The sequence below is a fragment of the Harpegnathos saltator genome, unplaced genomic scaffold, assembly GCF_003227715.2.
Source record: "Harpegnathos saltator strain DR-91 unplaced genomic scaffold, Hsal_v8.6 scaffold720, whole genome shotgun sequence".
NCBI classification, from domain to species: Eukaryota; Metazoa; Arthropoda; class Insecta; order Hymenoptera; family Formicidae; genus Harpegnathos; species Harpegnathos saltator.
In genome coordinates this window covers 22,568-42,498 of record NW_020230561.1, presented here as the reverse complement: position 1 = coordinate 42,498, position 19,931 = coordinate 22,568, and the positions used below count along the sequence as shown (strand labels likewise).

Below are 19,931 nucleotides of genomic sequence, written 5' to 3'. Positions count from 1 at the left end.
TGACGATCCGAAATCACACCCAATTTGAGTGTTTTCTCGATGTATAACACCCAAAATTGAGCGTTTATTTGGTGTATAACACTCAAAGTTGAGCATTTTTTACCGGTGTTTAACACCTAAAACATTTTAGGCGTATTTAAGCCTAAAATAAAGTATTTTTTGAATGTTAACACCCAAAATTTTTGGAAGGTTTTTTTTCATAAAGAATATCAAACGGATTTTGCTTGTCGCGTAATATCCTTCGCACTATACGAACATTATTATTTTGATCATTTTGCTTTCTTTGATAATTCATTAAGAATTATCCAGAACGCAACTACCATGTTGAATGAAATTCAATTGTCGTGTGAACTGTTTCGATTTTCACAAATTCATATAAAATTTTTCATTTTTTACTAATCCACAGAAGTCCTTCACTTTTCAGTAGTTCACGCTAGGGAAAAGATTCATAAGTGTATGTCTACAACCTCGCTTTAAGAAAATATTTTATCTCTAAGCCGTAAGCTCTAAGCTGTAAGCTGAAAACTGTTAAATAAACCTTAAAGACGGTAATCCACAATATAAAACATAAGGCGTAAAACGTGACGTATCAGCCAATGAGAGAAGGGTTATTCGGACTTGGTGGTTGGTGATAATGACCCATATTCAGAGCGTGCTTATAACTAATTAGTGCACTGTTAACCAATCAGAAGGCTTATTGCATGGCTTTCCATTGGTTTCATTGGTTAACAACGCACTAACATAGTTATAAGCACGTTCTGAATATGGGCCAATGCGTTTGTAAACACGCAGTTTCTTTACTTTCTACATAACCAAGATAGATTTACGTCAAGCTCTCCTGCTAACAACGGTGTTGTGTTCGTGGAATGTGCATCTTTTACAAATATATGGAGTACAAAATCGAAGGTTATATTGGCGAGCGAGGTTATATCCACGATCGACGGTGTATTCTTTTTGACACGACAAAACGTCCTCTTCGCTGATTGGCTGAAAATTATATGTCGACTTTAAGCTCTACGCTTTAGGCCGTAGAAATTGAGTTTTGCGCAATTCGCTTAGATCTAAAGCTAAAGCTAAAGGCTAAAGCTTAAATACTGCGCGAGAATGTCTTAAGGCTCGTCTACATTAGCTGTAAGAGTAATGGCTCCTGCATACAGGACGCGGCAACGCTTGCCGCGCGGCGGAAATTCGCACGATAGCCAATCAACGTGCCGCTATTCCGTAATGAACTTCCAGCTCTTGAGGAAAGCAGGACGTTGATTGGTGATCGCTCCAACTTCCACCGCGCGACAAGCGTTGCCGCGCTCTGTGTGCAGGAGCCATAAGGCTGTAAGGCTGTCAACAAACGAGCCTTTAAGGTTCGTCTACATTAGCTGTAAGAGTAAGGCTGTAAAGTTGTAAAACACAAAATGAAATATTTTCATTCGCTGACAGCTTACGTTACAGCCTTACAACCCTACTCTTACAACTAATGTAGACGAGCCTTTAGAGACGGAAATGACGTCACTTAACACTTACGGCTTAGAGCTTACATCCTCTTAAAGCAAGGCTGTAGACATACATTGATCGCTGCCCAGCTGTATTCCAAGATAAATCTTCTCAAATAGCAAACCCGAAAATAATATCCGAAATTAAGGAAAATCTATTTAAAGTCTCATACAACATTAATAATAAAAATAACGAAAAAACCATTGTTATTAAACCCAGCAGTAATCAGCTTTTAGAAAATATAAATTCATATATTCCTCTCTCAAATAGTCAGCATCTGGACGAAAGTAGCCGAGGTGCTTCAGTTTTGAAATGGATAGCAAATCTAGATAAACGCATGCTCTGTGATTTATCCAGAACGTAACAGTTCTTTCGCTAAATGTATACGCACCTTTATGTATCAAGGCAGGGCACTTTTTCAAAAACCGGAAATGTACCAATCACGTGATATATATCATATGATCGCGAGAAGATCAGGTGCTCTGCTTTTACTTTCTGCTTGGTCAGTTAGTAACGTTCGATAGTGAGAGATTGATACGGCTTATTTTAATTTGATTCAACAATGAAGAGCAATACGAGAAAACTACAGAATTTTCAATTTTTCCTAGCTATAAGCATCATTTGTCAAATTACGCTTTTACATGCTGATCCGTGCGTGCCTGTTATAATATGGTGTTTAAATAATCAGTCCGACATTGTCAACTCGACGCAGTTGAACGCAATATCCAATCCATTGCAAAAATTATCATTGGAAGATTTTGAAAGAACTTTATTCCAACTGGATAAAATCATCGACTTGCTTATCGTCACCAATGAATTTTGCATTGAAGATTTCAAGAATATTAAGGTTATTTTATATCTATTAGACTAAAAGCTATTTCTTATTCTGCTATTTTAAGTTTATTCTCTTTCATTTGCTGATATAAAACTATATTATAAGTTATAATCTCATCATATTGCATATATCATATGATTATACTGTAATTTAACAAATAAGATATCCATCAAATATATCAAGATATCATCCAATATAAAATTTTACTTATAACATTAAGGTTTAGAAACTATAGATGCGATAAATAAATTATACATTAAATAATTTGAATATTTTTATTTAGAAAGTGTTTATAAGGCATAATTATGTTGCTATTATATGTTTATATAACGAACACAATGTATTGTATATATTTATATATGATATTAGTACTAAAAAATTACAACTATAGATTATAAGATAAAATTGTAATATGGAATGTTGCAGATACTCTCAAATGTTACCAATGGTTCTAAGATGCACTATCTTCCCTGTGTTGATACACCGTATTCTGTCTTCCGCAAGACTTTTAATTACAAACAGATGAAAACATTAGAGGACATAAATGATAATCATGAATTAAACATGGTTTTCAAAGATATTGACTCAAGTACATATATAGCAATTACAGGAAAGGAATGTCGATATAGTCAAAATGAACGTATAAAGCGAGAAGTTTTTGCTGATAATTCTACAGACTTCAGAATAAAAACAGATAGAGTTCTTCTATATTCTAGTGCAGCACTATCATTCAAGGTAAAGAAACTATTTGAATTTATATTAAAATTATAAAAAAAACTCATAAGTACTTTAAAACTTCTATTTTGAAATATTCATCATTTAAACAATAAAAAGATTATAAGGAAATCACAGGAATACATTGAAGAATTCTTGATATAAATTTTTAATACAGAGATTAAATACACAATCATATGTATATATATAGTTGAAGTAATAAGTATTTTTATTGCAGGTTGGAAATTCAGAAAATGCCATATCGCTTCCCAGTTCTGGTGCTACAGCATCAACTCATACAGATACAAATGGTACACTAACCTTGACCATTAAGTTTTCTGATATTGAGGAAATTGGCAGGCTGACCCTAGAGTTCTTTTTCTCAGTTAAAAGTATGGGCTATTATATGTTGAAGAAAGTTCATTATGAGACAAGCAGTACAAGTGATTTTCTAGAAACGAAATTAGACATTTACTTTCCATACAATTTTTCTTATCACTGTTCACAAAATGTCGTTTTTATCAATGATATGGTATATTTAAATATCACAAATATACAAGTTCAAATTGATTCAAAAGATGCGACATTTAACGATGCGTACGATTGTGTCGGTTTCACCAGTATTCCGATTTGGACGGGAATTTTTGTAACTGCCATATTAGCCTCGATTATGACATGGGCACTCATAATGATCATGGATATTCGTACGATGGACAGATTCGATGACCCTAAAGGAAAAACCATCACGATCTCTGCCGCGGAATAAAATATAAAATATAATTCGTATAATAATTTAATATATTAATATATTGTATAAAATTATCATTACAAGAAAAATCACCTTTACAAGCCATGCCAATTTACAAAAATTATTTAGATTAAATTCTATGTAGACTCAATGAATACCTTGTGTTTATAGAAAAATGAAAAGGAACAGTGTTGAATAATATATAACAGCTATGCTAGTCTAACCGACACACCAAATATTATAAAAATCTTGACCCAATGTATTAATATCCATACACATATACATTCCATTATTTGTCTTAATATATATGGATGTCTCATAATGTTTATCTAAATTTATTACTACTTTATTATTAGTTTATCTAAATTTATTTATTATGATTTTATACTAATTTATTATTAGTAACTTTATATATTTTTAACTATACTATTTCTATCCAAAATGGAACAACTTTTTGAGAAAGCTTAAATATCACAGATGACCAAACATTTAGTTTATCAACAACCAAGACTTGACCAATGAAGGACATATGTTTCTTTTGTTGAAATATTCTGACATGCAACTGTATATTACAACATGTACACTACACTGCCTCTCATTAGTCGAATTATGTTTGTTAAAAAATTAAAAGAATAATATCTACATCTTTTGCAAAAGGTAAAATCTTCCCTTTTTAGTTCTAGAAGAGTCATAGATTATATTGTTAAACAATCATTGTGAGGCATCCTGTGTGTATATATCATATGATTTGCTATTGTATGTTTGCTGTTAATTTTTATAGCAATAGTTATATAGGGTGTCTCATAACTAATGTTGCAGAGCTCGTGGAGCGGGTTAAGACAAACATAAAAGTCCTATACCGTTTTGCGAGATTCGCAATAATTATCGAGTTATTAATGACAGAAATCTGACGAGTGAGTGCGCGCCGAAATGGATTGGAGAAGCGTCGCAGCCTTTCGGGCCACAGAGCGGCCTAATCGATCTAGCAACTATTGGTGGAGTGCGGTGAAACGAAAAACGAATAGCGACGAGTTATCCTTTCCCTTGCCGTGCACCGGCAACTGTTGCTAGATCGACTGGGCCGCGCTCTTGTCGAAATGGCTGCAACACTTTTCCAACCATCTGTTGACGCGCTCCTATTCCTCAGATTTCTATCATTAATAATTCGATAATTATTGCAAATCTCGCAAAACGGTATGGAACTTATATGTTTGTCTTAAACCACTCTATGTCTCCACGAGTTCTGCAATATTAGTTATGAAACACCCTGTATAATTATAATGTTTCATTCGTGTAAAAATTATTATTTCATAAAGGAACAACATAATATGATATATCGATTCAAATACAAATACAAACGCTAGGAAATAAATTTTATTTTGATCAGAACATACACTGATCAACAGTAACTGAACCTATTAAGACTAATATTATTTTGATCAAGAATTATTAGTATTATTTCTTATAAATTAATATATAAAAAAATATAGTATGTTAAAAAGAGATATATTATTAACTCTTTTTTGGATTAAATCATATAATTCAATGATAATAATTCTATGTATTCCAGTTAGAATAATATATTGGAAAAAGTATAAATGTAAACATGTGTCATTAATAAATAAAATGGATATTCATATATAAAAGCACATTATATACATGAAAATAACACTTGAGAAAAGGAAGAGAGTAAAAGTTATAAAAATTATATATATATATAATATAAATATATATAAGTTACAATATAGATGTGTTTAGTATAAGATTTAATAAGATATATAAACATTGTAAAATCGCACATCCATGAGCGAGTTATGCGCATGAGATCTATTTAACTCAAGTAGATGTATATGTGGAGGAATATCAATATCATAAATTACTATAAACACCATGGAGTATGACAGCATTCAAAGAGGGAAATTTCTGATTATAGTAACAACATATAATTGACTGTTATTGCTCTATATAATACACTAATTATAATAGTGAATTTTATTATAATAGTTTATTATAATTGATTATTTGTAAAAGTAACAGTAAACAAGTCATACTAATGGTTTACACATATAGATTACACATTAGATATATAATAAATTTTCATTCAAATTCTTGCCTCTTATATACTATACCATATACTCTTACTATATATCTTCTTTTGCAAGATCCTTTACAAATTCTAAAATTTTACCATGTTATTAAGTTATAAAAATATTTAATATAAGTTATATAAAGATGTGTGCGTATTTAGTATAGTTTAATAAGATATATAAACGTTATAAAATCACGCATACGACTTATCACATGTGAGATCCATTTAACTTGAGCAGGCAGGAACTTCAATGCCATAAATTATCATAAACACCATGGAGTACGGCGACAGAATAACAGAATCCGTAGATTTCAGTATTTTAGGTCGAAATAACGGTAAACTTCCATTTGGTTGCAATTTCAATACTTCATCATTCATTTTTATCTCACTACAAAATGAAATGATATTTATCAAATATGTATGAAAGACCCTGGATACTCGACGCGCGCGATCATCTTGATTTATAACATCAGGAATAGAAAAATACACACTCAGAATTCCTATACAAAATATGTATAAATAAAAAAAAATCTGTTTACAAAATGACATTCATAATCGATCGAAGATATGTAAAATAGTCCGGACATCTTTCTGCTCTAGCAATTAATAAATTACCATAAAATTAATGTGACAGAATTATGAGGAAGGATTAAAATTAAAATGTAAATAAATAATCAAATTAAATTAAAAAGTAATTGCATTATGTCAATTTTATGATAATTGATTGATTATTAACACAAAAAATTATATTCTAATATACTATTAACAAATGACTATTTTACAAGTATACTCAATTGGTTGTAAATATTATTTTACAGATATATATATATTTTTATTTCATCGTATTTTATTATTTTGCAGTTTTAAGAATTCTTCTTTTTGTTCTTAATGTTATCTATTCTTAATGTTCTTAATGTTAATTAAGAAATTTGCAGCAAATATACTGAAGCATTAATAAATATAAATAATATCTTCATATTCATGATAAACGTTTATAATGATAATGTAGTTATATGTAGTTATTTTTCATTCAAAAACAATGTTTTATGTACTACATATTTTTCTCTTTACTTTCTCAGAATGATGCAAATGTATTTAACATTAAACGTGTATCTCAACTTCTATTTAGTACTGGTTACTACATACCTCGACTGAAGATGATCTGCGGTCAAAGAGTAAAGGAGTATTTTTACAACTTTGTTAGGTTGTACAGTTAACATCGGAATATCTATATGGGCTGGAATTTTGTCTATGTTCATTCCATAAATTGTAATGGCTGATTTTTTATTGATAAGAGCTTGTTGTAGTGTACAATGCGCGTACAGACGAACATAGCCGTAATTATTCGGCGTTATTAATTTCAAGACTTTCTTTGATACGAATTGCTTATAAACAACACTGACCCACCAGTCAGGGTTCGGTGTAAGATCTGACGATATCATAGCATAATTTCCACCAAATAACGATTGTCTAGTGACGACATTCAATCCAGCACTAGCACTGTATCCCAATTTATCTAACCACAGAAATCCTGCTATGAATCTATCAGATAATTCGGGTGCTCCTCCACCATATGCAGTACTCGTTTCTGCTGTAAATAAATTTTTTATAAAATTTAATTCATTGTATATTAATATTGGTAATTATACAGAATATCTTCCTCACCTCCAATATCGACGAAAAAATATTTAATCGACACGTTTTTGCAAGACAAATAACTTTTCTATTTGAAAAAAATTATCGCTCTGCCTTGTGGAGCGAGATATTAATTGTTAACGTTGACGACAATTTAGGTTAAGAAACCTATCATGATAATACAGAGACTTATGGTCTGTTTATTTTAGTCGGAAAATGTAAGATAATACATATAAGCGGTGAAGGGGTTCCGGCTCTCCCCCGCACTCCTCCCCAAAGAAATCCTAACCTAACCAAACTTTTTGCATCTTTATATGTTGTTGGGTATTTGAAAAGATTAAAATATTTCAAACCCACGCTTAACAATTAGTCTGTTCTTTATAGCTGCATTGTTGAACTGGTGCAATACGTTAAAATGAGATAAATATAGGTTTTCTCACTCTAGTTTATTGCACCAGTTCAGCAGTGTAGTTACAAAGAACAAACCAAATATATAAAGATGTAATAAGTTAGGTTAGGTTAGGATTTCTTTGGGGAGAAAATGTGGGGAAGGGGCTTCGCCCCTCCCTTCACCGCTTATATATACTATCTTACACTTTCCGACTGACAAGTAAACCTATATACCCAAGGGTGACTCTCCAATTTTAATGAGCTTTTAATATGTTATTTTCCAACTCAAACAAAAGGACACGTATTTTTTTATTCGAGCCGATACGTACTTTTAAGGGATAAAACACCCTTTTGGAAAAAATTAGGTTTTCTCTTTCAGGGCGAATATCGATAAAACTATAAAAGATAGAACAAAATTTTTTAATGAAAGTTGAATGGTTTCAAGAGTACTATAAAACAATAAGAAAAAAATTTTTATTTTTTTAATTTTCTTTAAAATACCCCCGCCCACTCATGATATCAAAATTTTGAAGTTTTTTTCTATCACCAAATGAAAGCTTATTTTATTACAAATTTAGGCATGTATAATAAAGTTACGTTTCGAAAAATCATTTTTGAGAATTAATTAAACGCTTCCATATATATGCTATCTGTGCCCGCATCATTTTTCCCGCAATACGTTCTGTACACATCTTCCCGTAAACATGAGATGACAAATACATTTGGAAGACATTCTTCATATATATAATATATATAATCATGGGAGTTTTTATTGCGCACAAATAAACATGTAAACACAGTGATATAGATATACAGAGTTTATCAAAAAAGTGTGGAAACCACGAACTACTTTTATAACAATATCGGAGAACGGTGAAACACAGTGAACACCGGTTTTTTTTGTTGTTTTTCATATTATTTTTTATAGGCTTTTATACATAATTATTTATATTAATTATTATATATGTCACTATGATTATTAATATTATTATGTATAATTATACTATATTTATATTTATTTTTGAAGAAAATTAAAAAATAAAAATTTTTTTCTTATTGTTTTATAGTACTCTTGAAACCATTCAACTTTCGTTGAAAAAATTTTGTTCTATTTTTTATAGTTTTATCGATATTCGCCCTGAAAGAGAAAACCTAATTTTTTTCAAAAGGGTGTTTTACCCTTTAAAAGTGCGTATTGGCCCGAATAAAAAAAGATGTGTCCTTTTGTTTGAGTTGGAAAACAACATATTAAAAGCTCATTAAAATCGGAGAGTCACATGTAGGTAGATTTACTTGTAAGAACAGATCATAAGTCTCTGTATTATCGGCATGACAGATTTCCTAACCCCATGTGTATCATTTTTCAAATTTTTATAACTTTTTCTGATCTGTTTGAGAACGACACTTTTCTTTCAAAATCGCGTTCTACGCACCAAAATATACAATATTACAAAGTTTCACGCAAATCAGAGCGGAAGCCCGTTTTCTTCATATTTATCTTTTTTTCTTTCAACATCGCGTTCTACGCACCAAAATACACAATTGTGCAATTTCAGCGAAATTGGTGAGGAGCCTTATATTCTAGATTACCTTGAGTTACCTTTATTTTTTATTTGTCATCTCCGTGACAGATTTCCTAACCTAAATTGCTTTAACAATTAACCTTCTAAGTCTGTGAGATGACTATAATCATCGCTACATGTACTCCTCAGAAAGCCATGCGATGCTTTAAGGCATCGCGAAGTTATTCGCGAAGATTTTTATAAAGCAATATATATTTTTCTTTATCTTTTTATTCCAATATTTAAGTCTTTATGTATAATTTTGTTTTGTATAGAGAATATGCTCGACTTGCTGGGAATTGGAGTTAAGGAAAAATTCATCCGCAAAGGGTTAATATCTCGCTCCACAAAGCAGAGCGACGATTTTTTCAAATAGAAAAGTTGTTTGTCTTGCAAAAACGTGTCGATCAAGTATTTTTTCCGTCAATATTGGAGGTGAGGAGGATATTCTGTATAATTACCATATTATTTATATGCAATATTTACTTCATCTCATCGCGGAACTAATATTGGTCAATGATATCAGAAACGAGGAAATATATAATGAAAATTCCTATGTGGATTATATGAAAATAAAAAATATATATCTATTAAATAACACTTGCGATTAATTGAGTAAAAATGCTTGAATTGAATTGAAGTTGAATAAAAATGTTTCGAAACTTTTTGCTCTAATTTTAATTTCTAAAATTCTAAAATTAATGAAATAACTAAAATTAATATGATATACAACCTTTTTAACTTAGCTTCTCTCATGACTATCATTAATTGTTGATTTTTTGCCTATTTAATTATTTTGATTGATAACTTCAACATAAGAAAAATATTTATTTTAAAAATATACTTGTGGATTTTAGAAATATACTCGATTGCAAATATCATTTTATGGATATATCTTTTTATTTCTATATAATCCATAGAAATTATTAGCATAAATTTCCTCATTTCTGATTTTATCATTCAATATGGCTGCTGCGAAAAAATAACAGCTTTAAATCGGAAAAAGTCATATAAGTAAATTGATGAATAACTTAAATCATTATTTCCAATAATCAATCTGTCAGCAGTCTATTGACAGATTCATAATAGATTCAATCAGGATTTGTCGACAGATTCATAGACATCTTCCAGTAAACACAAAATATCATCGATGTTACAATGTCAGCTGAATCATATATTATGTTACGTAACAATTGTTATATAACAAAGTAACAGTTATATAACATGCCATATGATTTAGCTGACATTGTAACATCAATGATACTTTGTGTTTACTAGGCTATGACCATATTTGTTTTAGGTTCTGTTGATAGAGTTTACTGATAGAATTTGACATCAAAATATGAGCAGAATATATTAATATATTATCATTTAAATATTCATATATACTCATATATCATTTAAATATTTTAGAACAACAAATTCTGTTCAGTTTCTGTTAATCTGTTATCATACACTACTGTCAGATCTTATTTTATTTTTGTTAGTAAGCTGCTGACATCAAATTTGCAGCAGACACTGAAAAATCTGCCTTTGCAGCTATTTGAGATTGTTTCAATATTTTTGCTACAATAAAATTGATTTTAATCTTTATACATTTATTGTTGAAATTAACCATTAAATAATAATTATTAAGCATTGTATATAAATATATAAAATTGAATATTGTAACTAATAGAACTATATATAAACTCCAAAAAAAGGGAAAAAACAGTTTTTCCATAATTGAAAGGTAAACAATAGAAAATAAAATTTATTAAAAAATCTAATTTTAAAAGAACGTACATAACCATATAGAAACATTTCTCCTTGATGCAGCGATGAAATCTTTCATAACTTTAATTTGCATCGGTAAATAATTGAATGTATTAGGATTTATAAAATCTTGAATTTTAGCTTCCCGTCCATTCAGATAATATTGGTGCCAGGTAACGTAATTCACGATATTTTTTTGACTTTTTAGAAATATCTCAGCATATTTCTCTCCCATATGATTTGTATCACCAACATGATTTACTTCTGGCCCGACGAGAATGCTCTCAATATATCCTGTTTCGTCCAGTAATTGCCTCAAACAATCGTAGTCCTTTGCGAGTTCAATCGCAGAAATCGTCATATTGAATACATGTTTGAATGAATTCGGTTCTATATTATCGACAATTTATATTATATAATTTATAACAATATAATTTTAATAATTTTATACATGTTAACTTTTGTTTGTTAGAGTTACCATTCCCTAATTGCCAATCCAATTCCATATCATGATTTTTAGCAAATGTGATAATTTCTTGTGCATTAGTGTCATTCCATGATCCGTCTAGATTTCTAAGTAATACATTCAGATCAAAAATCATTCGTAACTTAGATTTTACCACAAACTCATAAATTTCAATCAAGTTCATGCCAGAGATAGTAAAATTACTAATATCCTGACCATCCACAAAACTAGGAATCTTCTTGAAATAATTTTGTTCCATCTAAATCATTAAACATATTAAATTAGCTTATTAAAATCACTTTTGTGTTATATACTTTTATATTATACTTAGTATCAAAATTTCTGCACTACTATAATTTATAAGATCACTTTATATTGTAAAGTAACAAAAAATATATATTTGTGTACAAGCATATCCCATATATATAATTTAATAAAAATAATTTTGTAATATATAATTTATTTGATATATGATTTAATTGATGATGATTTACTTGATTTACATGATTTTCACAAAATTGTATTTTATATCATTAATAAATTATTCATTAAATATTCACAAACTTACCTTCTCATTAAATATCAGGCAATCAGCTGAAGTTCCACCTATTCTGATATAAGCAGGGCTCAAGTATCGGCTTAAATTAATAAATTTTTCATATCTAATAGGTAATTCATTCATCTTTCTGAGTAAAGATGTGTCAAGACCAAATGAGAGGAACTTGTCAGATGTGATATATGAGACAGATTGTAGTTTATCAAAATGTAACACATAGGTATTCACTTTAGCATGAATGTTAAAATTCCATAACAAAAGTATTAATATAGAATAAAGACCCAGTATCGTACAATAAATAAGAGAACATACTGTTGAACCTGTCATAAAAAATGAAATTATTTTTACATTATAACTTGAGATAAACACACTATATATCACAATGTCTTATATCAATATGAATTATTAATAAAAAGTTTTATTACAAAGAAACCAGAGAACAAAGAATTAATAATTTAGATATATGTTAGGCTTTAGAATATATTATTCTTTTTTATTATTATTTTGAATTATATTATATATTACTTTTTTAATTATTATAAATTAAGAAAACTAAAAAACTTATTTAAATAACACAAAACATATTAAAACATTTCTAAATGTAGTTAAAATATCTCAAGATACCTCCCAAGATACATAGACACATTCAGAATAATTCTAGAATATCTTTTACTAAATCAATTACAAAATATCTTTAAATATTTAAATTTGAAGAGACTTTAAAATTAATTTGAATGATCAATCAATTTCATAAAAAAGATTTTGTATAGAATTTTCCTAAAAATATGTTTTATAGTTTATATAACATAAAATCAATACATAAATCTACGGCTCAAACTATGTACCTTTCAAACTACGCGAACTTACGCGAACAGAGAATTTAACCCCTTCTGTGGCACGAACACACCGGTGCGTCCAGATCATTTTCGTGTTGTTTTGAATTTTAAGTGTAATAACTATTGTAGAATTTTTATCAAGTATTTTTTGGGTCGCTGATTACGAATTTCAACTTAGTTTTTTATAATTTGTTAATAAAAAGAACTATAATCAAATTAAAATGTTGGAAAATTGTAAATTTTTTTTCACACACGGGATGTGTGAGAGTGAGAAAGGGTGAGGAGGAGAAACTGAGGAGATACTGAGGAGAGACCGCGACGTCCGATGGAGGGATCGGCGTCGTTAGAACAAGGCAGCGGCGTCATCAATGGATTTCGCGCGACGTTCGGCGTCGTTTGACCGCAGCGCCTAAAGGAATCCGAGTGTTCGGTAGTACCAAAAAACAGAGGATGTATGACGAAGAGCGAGTAGCGAACGAGTCAGTTTGCAGCGAGCAGCAAGAGCGTTAAGAGCGATTTTATATAAAAATCGTTAATTTAGTGACTTGAGAAATTACCAATTACTTTTATTTATAATATTAAGCATTTCTAAACATTTTAATCGCCATATTCGATCCGCCATTTTGAATTTCTATATTTTGACCTCAAATTCGGCTTCAGCGACCAAAAAAACTGAAGTATACAAATTATTGAAAAAATTCGCCCCGTCATTTTTTTGGGGCGGTTTCAGTACATTTTACTGAATTTTGCTCTGCCATGGAAGGGGTTAAAAACGTAGACATACGATACGTGAAGTTTCAGATTTCTGACAAACATACCACGGTTTTATTAGCCGATATTATCCATAATTTAATAATGCAAAATATATAAAGAGAAGATAACTTGCGATATTCGACATTTACAAAATTTTCTCTGGTAAATGTAGAAACGGGCTTCTTCACCGATTTACCTAAAACTTTGAAATATTGCGTATTTTAATGCGCAAAACGCAAATCTGGAAATTAAAAATATCGTTCTTGAATGAAATAAGAGTTATGAAGTACTGAAAAGTGATGGTTCTGAAGTGATAGTGATAGTTAGGAAATCTGTCGATACCGACGATATGCAGCAACATAAACATGATTTGTAGCCCAGTGATTTTCAACTGGTATGCCGTGCGAGGATCTAAGGTGTACCGCGAAAATTTTTAAAAATTTTAATTGTCTTTTTATTACAAATTATAATAAATTGTTTTGTTTTATTTTTTGGCCTTGTTTGGTTTTACTTTATTTTTGGTGATGATACATTTTGTTTGTGTTAATAAATAAATAAAAAAAGATATATTCTTTTTTATAGTCTTTTTTTTATCATCATAATTGAAATATGTCACGGAAGTTTAACTATAGGTTCGAATGTGCCGTGAGATAAAGAAAGGTTGAAAAACACTGCTGTAGCCATATATGCATGCTCTGTGGTGATATGCGCATATAAAAAGCGTAAGTTTGAAACATCTATGTATTAAATCTTTGACTTATATACAAAGTCTAAGATTATTAGAATTAGATTGTAACTAACTGAAGTTAATGGCTGCGTTCCGATATTTATTGCCAGTACTGAAAATATATAGTTTGTGTCACGTATACTATAGATTTTCAGTACTGGAATATCGGAACATTGGAACGCAATCAATATACCAAGTTTTCCAAAAGTAACGGACCCTGCCCTATCTCAAAATCTATGCATTATAGGGAAAAATGACCCGAACAAAAGTTTTAGGGTTCATAAAGTTCTGTTCTTTTGAGACCTCAAATTTGACCTTGATCTCGACCTTGAAGGTCACTTAAAGGTCAACTTGCGTTCTTTAAACAGGAACTCCTATTTTTTATTACACTGTTCTTTTCTACCAATTAATTTGAACAACTGTTGTCTAAAACATTTTTTTATTTGCCTAATATTTTTTGAGATATTTTAGGAAAACTTGATAACTTTTTCAATATTTAACTGACGATATCTCGCTATTTGTCGGAAGAAAAAGTGGTACTAGATTTTCTTGCTTTATTTAGTCTCAAGAATATATTGTTACAATGGTGCCCTGATTTTTGTTAATTTGATGATTTTGAAATTTCCAAAAGTCAGTAAGTCAGTAAAAAGCTCAAGTTAACCTTCAAATGACCTTCAAGGTCGAGGTCAAGGTCAAATTTGAAGTCACAAAAAAACAATTTTATGAACCCTAAAACTTTTGTTCGGGTCATTTTTCCCTATAATGCATAGATTCTGAGATAGGTGAGGGTCCGTTACTTTTAGAAAACTTAGTATATATGTAGTAACGTAAGATGTACATCTTGCGAAGGGGCTTTGGTGATTTGTTCAAGATGGTATTTTAATATCTTAAGTAACCTTTGAGATGTTTTAACCATTGCTTATTGTTTATTAAAAAGTTATTAAAAAAGGAGTTTAAAAAAAAATAGATAGAACTTATTTTTCCGACACAATGTCAAAAGATCCCCTTAAAACTCACATATCTAACCATGTGCAAAGATATGAGTTAAATTAGGCTAGGTGATAGACCTTATAAGGGAACTTTTTCAATAACGTTCAACAATATATAAAGATGCAATAAGTTAGGGTAGGTTTTTTAGGGGAAAAGGTGCATGAGAAGGGTTCTGCCCCTCCTCCGTTCATATGTATTATTTAATATTTTTTAATATATATTATGTCAGAAAAATAAGCTCTATCTATGATTTCTTTTTTTAATAATTTTTTAATAAATAAAGAGGAATGATTAAAACATCTCGAATATTACTTAGGACTAAAATAACATCCTAAACAAATTAACAAAGTCCCTTTACAAGGTGAACATCTTACATTATTATATGTATATAGGGTGTCCTATAATTGTAACACATCAACTCCATAGGGGCGTAGAGCTAAACGAGAGGAACGAAAAGTCCTCTTCCATTTAGCGATATCTCGTATAGTTTTTTAGTAATAACCGCATAAAGTTTGGCGTTTGTCACGCTCATCGCAGCTTATAGATGCTTCGCGGCGAGCTATGTGCGTCGAAGCTGAGCGGTAACGCGGCTCGCGCTGGCTGGCCCTCACGCGGCGTCAAAGCGCCGAGATGCTATCGTGACGGTCAGCTCGAGACGCGTTATCGCTCATAAGTAAACCTCGGGGAACGTCAGACGCCGATTTGTTTCCAATTTTTTATAGTTATTTTTATGTCAAAATATAAAAAAATCTGTTATCACTTTTAGCTTAAATTAATTTTTTCAATTTTTTCGAAATTTCTGAAGCTTTCTGTTCATTCTTTTTCTGTCCGTTTCTTGTTCATTTTTTATCAGATTTTGATGTTAAAATGAGCTTGTTTGCTGGATAGTGAGCCGAAAGATTACCCAACGTCGAATGTAGCGTAAAACTGAAGACTTTTTTAACAATGACGTCAGCCATTTTAGATCCGCCATTTTGAATTTTACAAAATGGTTCTGAATGGTTCATAATCGGCGACATGTGTGCAAATTTCACACATGATTTCACGCGCTGATTTCAACAAATCAGATATATATATTTTTAAGAAATATTGTTTTAAATATGTATCAAATAGTGTACTTGTGCAAAACTTCAAAAATTTCCAAAAAATTGAAAAAATTAATTTAAGCTAAAAATGATAACAGGTTTCTTCATATTTTGACATAAAAAATAACTAAAAAATTGGAAACAAATCGGCGTCTTCCTCGAGGTTTACTTGTCAACTTCGACGCATACAGCACGCCGCGGAGCGTCTATAGGCCTCGATGGGCATGACAAACGCCAAACTTTACGCAGTTATTACTAAAAAACTATACGAGATATCACTAAATGAAAAAGGACTTTTTCGTTCCTCTCGTTTAGCTCTACGCCCCTATGGAGTGTTACAATTATGGAATACTCTGTATGTTAAATTCCAATCTAATTTTAATCTTAGACCTTGTATACATGCGTTTCAAATTCACGCTTTTCGCATGCGTATATCACCATAGAGCATGCATATATGGCTACAGATCATGTTCATGTTGCATATCGTCGGTATTGACAGATTTTCTAACCTCAGAACTATAATTTTTCAGCATTTCATAACTTTTATTTTATTCAAGAGCGACACTTTTAACTTTTAACTTTCAGATTTGTCTTGCGCATTAAAATATGCAACATTCCAAAGTTTCAGCCAAATCAGTGAGAGAGCCCGTCTCCTTCACATTTACCGTTTCATTAAATGGAAGACAGACATAATTTTTGTTCAAATTTTCTTCAATAAGTTATCTCGAATTTCACTTACTGTTTTGTACATGTGCATTGTTCAGATTCCGATACTGATTTTTGCTCCAATTATTGTTCGCAAAATAATTCATAATCATTGAAATTCACTGCGGTACTTAGCTGATCGGATTAAGCCGATTGTATTCCTCGTCGCTAAACCTTACATTATTGGTCTGTTCCTTTTAGCTGCTGAACTAGTGCAATAAGTTACAGTGAGAAAAAATATAGATATCTCACTCTAACTTATTGCATCAGTTCAGCAATACAGCTAAAAAGAACAGATCATATAATGACTGCGTTCCGTTTCACGCATTATGCGCGCATTTTCTATAGTACGGTCGCGAGCATAAAGGTTTGTGACCGTTTTTTTGCAACTTTCGGAATGCATCCCGACTCGAGAAGAATGAGAGTCACTGCTCCGCCTGTGGAGCACGCCTGCGCAGTGACTCACGACGAGAGGCGAGAAATGAAATATACGCGGTGGGACATATTATAATAATACAGACTCAGATGAAATGAATACTCCAGTATTAAATGGAAATGAGGGAACACAGAACAGACAAGAATCATCCGATGTAAGTCTTATACTCCGAAGGACATCCGAAAAAGGTAAAATATGAACTTAATTAAGAGAATTAAGCTGTATTACGATAGTTACGATTCTGTTATACATTTATATATAATTTATTGTTCCAGCAACAGCCACCTTCTATAGCAGAAGCAATGATATTAGATACAGAAGCAACTGTTATAGCGAACTTTGAATTTTTGGGACATACAGACGTGGACATGGAAGAAGGAGATGGAGACGATGAAATTTATGATGCAAATACAGATACCAAACCAAATAAAGTAACGCTCACTATCATCTTGCATTTTAATGATATTGTTCACGCTATTTGTTAGCATAATTTCTTATTTTTCAGGCATCTATCTCCCTTCTAGTGGAAGATGTTGATACAGATGCAGAGGCAGAAGTATTAAATGAATTAAATCTCACAGAAATTGAAGAATCGCCACCTGGTTCTATTCATCTAGAAATGAATTCTTCAGAGGGGTTAGTAAATCCCTTTTTATTCGTATACTTTAAGATAAAATATAAACCTATCACAATAATAGATATTTTGTAATATTGTCACATATAATCACATAATCTAATGATGCCTGTAGGTTTATTACATAGGCGATTACAACAAGATCCAAGACGCCCAAATAATAAAGAAGGCGGTGACTCCACGCTGGAATTCGGAGAATTACAATTATGTGTTAACAATGATGCAGAAATATCGTTTATTATTTTTTATTATTTTTACGATGTAATTTTTTTATTCCACTCACCTAGATTCATTTCTATGCAGCACTTTGTGTGATCGTATCTCGGCTCGGGACATCCGTTTACGCAAAAGTAGCAGTCGCCCAATGTAGATATCTTCTCACATCCGTGATGCTCGCAGAGATTATCGAAACGTTCGAAGAGATCAAACTGTATTCATTCAAACTGTAACTTACATAGTTGAAAAAACGATTCGACTAAAATACAGGGGAAAATTCTTGGAACTTACATCGTATGATATTTCTGCATCATTGTTAACACATAATTGTAATTCTCCGAATTCCAGCGTGGAGTCACTGCCTTCTTTATTATTTGGGTGTCTTGGATCTTGTTGTAATCGTCTATATAATAAACCTACAGGCATCATTAGATTATGTGATTATATGTGACAATATTACAAAATATCTATTATTGTGATAGGTTTATATTTTATCTTAAAGTATACGAATAAAAAGGGATTTATTAACCCCTCTGAAGAATTCATTTCCAGATGAATAGAACCAGGTGGCGATTCTTCAATTTCTGTGAGATTTAATTCATTTAATACTTCTGCCTCTGCATCTGTATCAACATCTTCCGCTAGAAGGGAGATAGATGCCTGAAAAATAAGAAATTATGCTAACAAATAGCGTGAACAATATCATTAAAACACAAGATGATAGTGAGCGTTACTTTATTTGGTTTGGTATCTGTATTTGCATCATAAATTTCATCGTCTCCATCTCTTTCCTCTTCCATGTCCACGTCTGTATGTCCCAAAAATTCAAAGTTCGCTATAACAGCTGCTTCTGTATCTAATACCATTGCTTCTGCTATAGAAGGTGGCTGTTGCTGGAACAATAAATTATATATAAATGTATAACAGAATCGTAACTATCGTAATACAGCTTAATTCTCTTAATTAAGTTCGTATTTTACCTTTTTCGGATGTCCTTTGGAATATAAGACTTACATCGGATGATTCTTGTCTGTTCTGTGTTCCCTCATTTCCATTTAATACTGGAGTATTCATTTCATCTGAGTCTGTATTATTATAATATGTCCCACCGCGTATATTTCATTTCTCGCCTCTCGTCGTGAGTCACTGCGCAGGCGTGCTCCACAGGCGGAGCAGTGACTCTCATTCTTCTCGAGTCGGGATGCATTCCGAAAGTTGCAAAAAGCGGTCACAAACCTTTATGCTCGCGACCGTACTGTAGAAAATGCGCGCATAATGCGTGAAACGGAACGCGGCCAATTCAGACCTATA

The 19,931-nt window shown here is 31.2% G+C and overlaps 3 protein-coding genes across 6 annotated transcripts; 1 reads left to right on the top strand and 2 right to left on the bottom strand.

The window, feature by feature from the left end:
- The first annotated feature begins 1,932 nt into the window (after nt 1–1,932).
- LOC105180874 (uncharacterized) lies at nt 1,933–4,144 on the top strand. The gene is made up of 3 exons (XM_011137199.3): nt 1,933–2,335; nt 2,750–3,058; nt 3,276–4,144. The coding sequence occupies exons 1-3, from the start codon at nt 2,051–2,053 to the stop codon at nt 3,801–3,803; spliced, it is 1,122 nt and encodes a 373-aa protein (XP_011135501.1). The 5' UTR covers nt 1,933–2,050; the 3' UTR covers nt 3,804–4,144.
- A 1,119-nt stretch (nt 4,145–5,263) lies between these two features.
- LOC105180876 (heparanase) lies at nt 5,264–17,527 on the bottom strand. The gene is made up of 6 exons (XM_011137200.3): nt 17,369–17,527; nt 12,251–12,558; nt 11,695–11,941; nt 11,247–11,606; nt 7,021–7,465; nt 5,264–6,262 (listed from the first exon to the last, which is right to left on the bottom strand). Exons 1-6 carry the CDS (start codon nt 17,445–17,447, stop codon nt 6,100–6,102), a joined length of 1,602 nt encoding a protein of 533 aa, XP_011135502.3. The 5' UTR covers nt 17,448–17,527; the 3' UTR covers nt 5,264–6,099.
- Nucleotides 17,528–18,430: 903 nt separating this feature from the next.
- LOC112590129 (uncharacterized) lies at nt 18,431–19,721 on the bottom strand. 4 transcript variants are annotated; one of them, XM_025305865.1, is made up of 6 exons: nt 19,635–19,721; nt 19,355–19,513; nt 19,150–19,280; nt 18,912–19,036; nt 18,688–18,847; nt 18,431–18,587 (listed from the first exon to the last, which is right to left on the bottom strand). In XM_025305865.1, the coding sequence occupies exons 1-4, from the start codon at nt 19,692–19,694 to the stop codon at nt 19,024–19,026; spliced, it is 363 nt and encodes a 120-aa protein (XP_025161650.1). In that variant the 5' UTR covers nt 19,695–19,721; the 3' UTR covers nt 18,431–18,587; nt 18,688–18,847; nt 18,912–19,023. The 4 variants fall into 4 exon arrangements, with proteins under 4 accessions (XP_025161650.1, XP_025161647.1, XP_025161648.1 ...); XM_025305862.1 differs by having other exon boundaries at nt 18,912–19,280; XM_025305863.1 differs by having other exon boundaries at nt 18,688–18,832; nt 18,912–19,280.
- Nucleotides 19,722–19,931: the final 210 nt, after the last annotated feature.

Bases quoted from the DNA above. Each gene is read 5' to 3' on its own strand.
- LOC105180876 (XM_011137200.3), bottom strand. From the start codon at position 17,447: ATGATTATGAATTATTTTGCGAACAATAATTGGAGCAAAAATCAGTAT. The intron at 11,607-11,694 runs GTAACTCTAACA...TCGATAATATAG, and splicing joins GGATTGGCAATTAGGGAATG to AACCGAATTCATTCAAACAT. The intron at 6,263-7,020 runs GTATGTAGTAAC...TTCATTTTGTAG, and splicing joins GCAGATCATCTTCAGTCGAG to TGAGATAAAAATGAATGATG.
- LOC105180874 (XM_011137199.3), top strand. From the start codon at position 2,051: ATGAAGAGCAATACGAGAAAACTACAGAATTTTCAATTTTTCCTAGCT. The intron at 2,336-2,749 runs GTTATTTTATAT...GGAATGTTGCAG, and splicing joins AAGATTTCAAGAATATTAAG to ATACTCTCAAATGTTACCAA. The intron at 3,059-3,275 runs GTAAAGAAACTA...TTTTTATTGCAG, and splicing joins GTGCAGCACTATCATTCAAG to GTTGGAAATTCAGAAAATGC.
- LOC112590129 (XM_025305862.1), bottom strand. From the start codon at position 19,694: ATGAATACTCCAGTATTAAATGGAAATGAGGGAACACAGAACAGACAA. The intron at 19,514-19,634 runs GTAAGTCTTATA...TTATTGTTCCAG, and splicing joins ACAGACAAGAATCATCCGAT to CAACAGCCACCTTCTATAGC. The intron at 19,281-19,354 runs GTAACGCTCACT...CTTATTTTTCAG, and splicing joins CAGATACCAAACCAAATAAA to GCATCTATCTCCCTTCTAGC.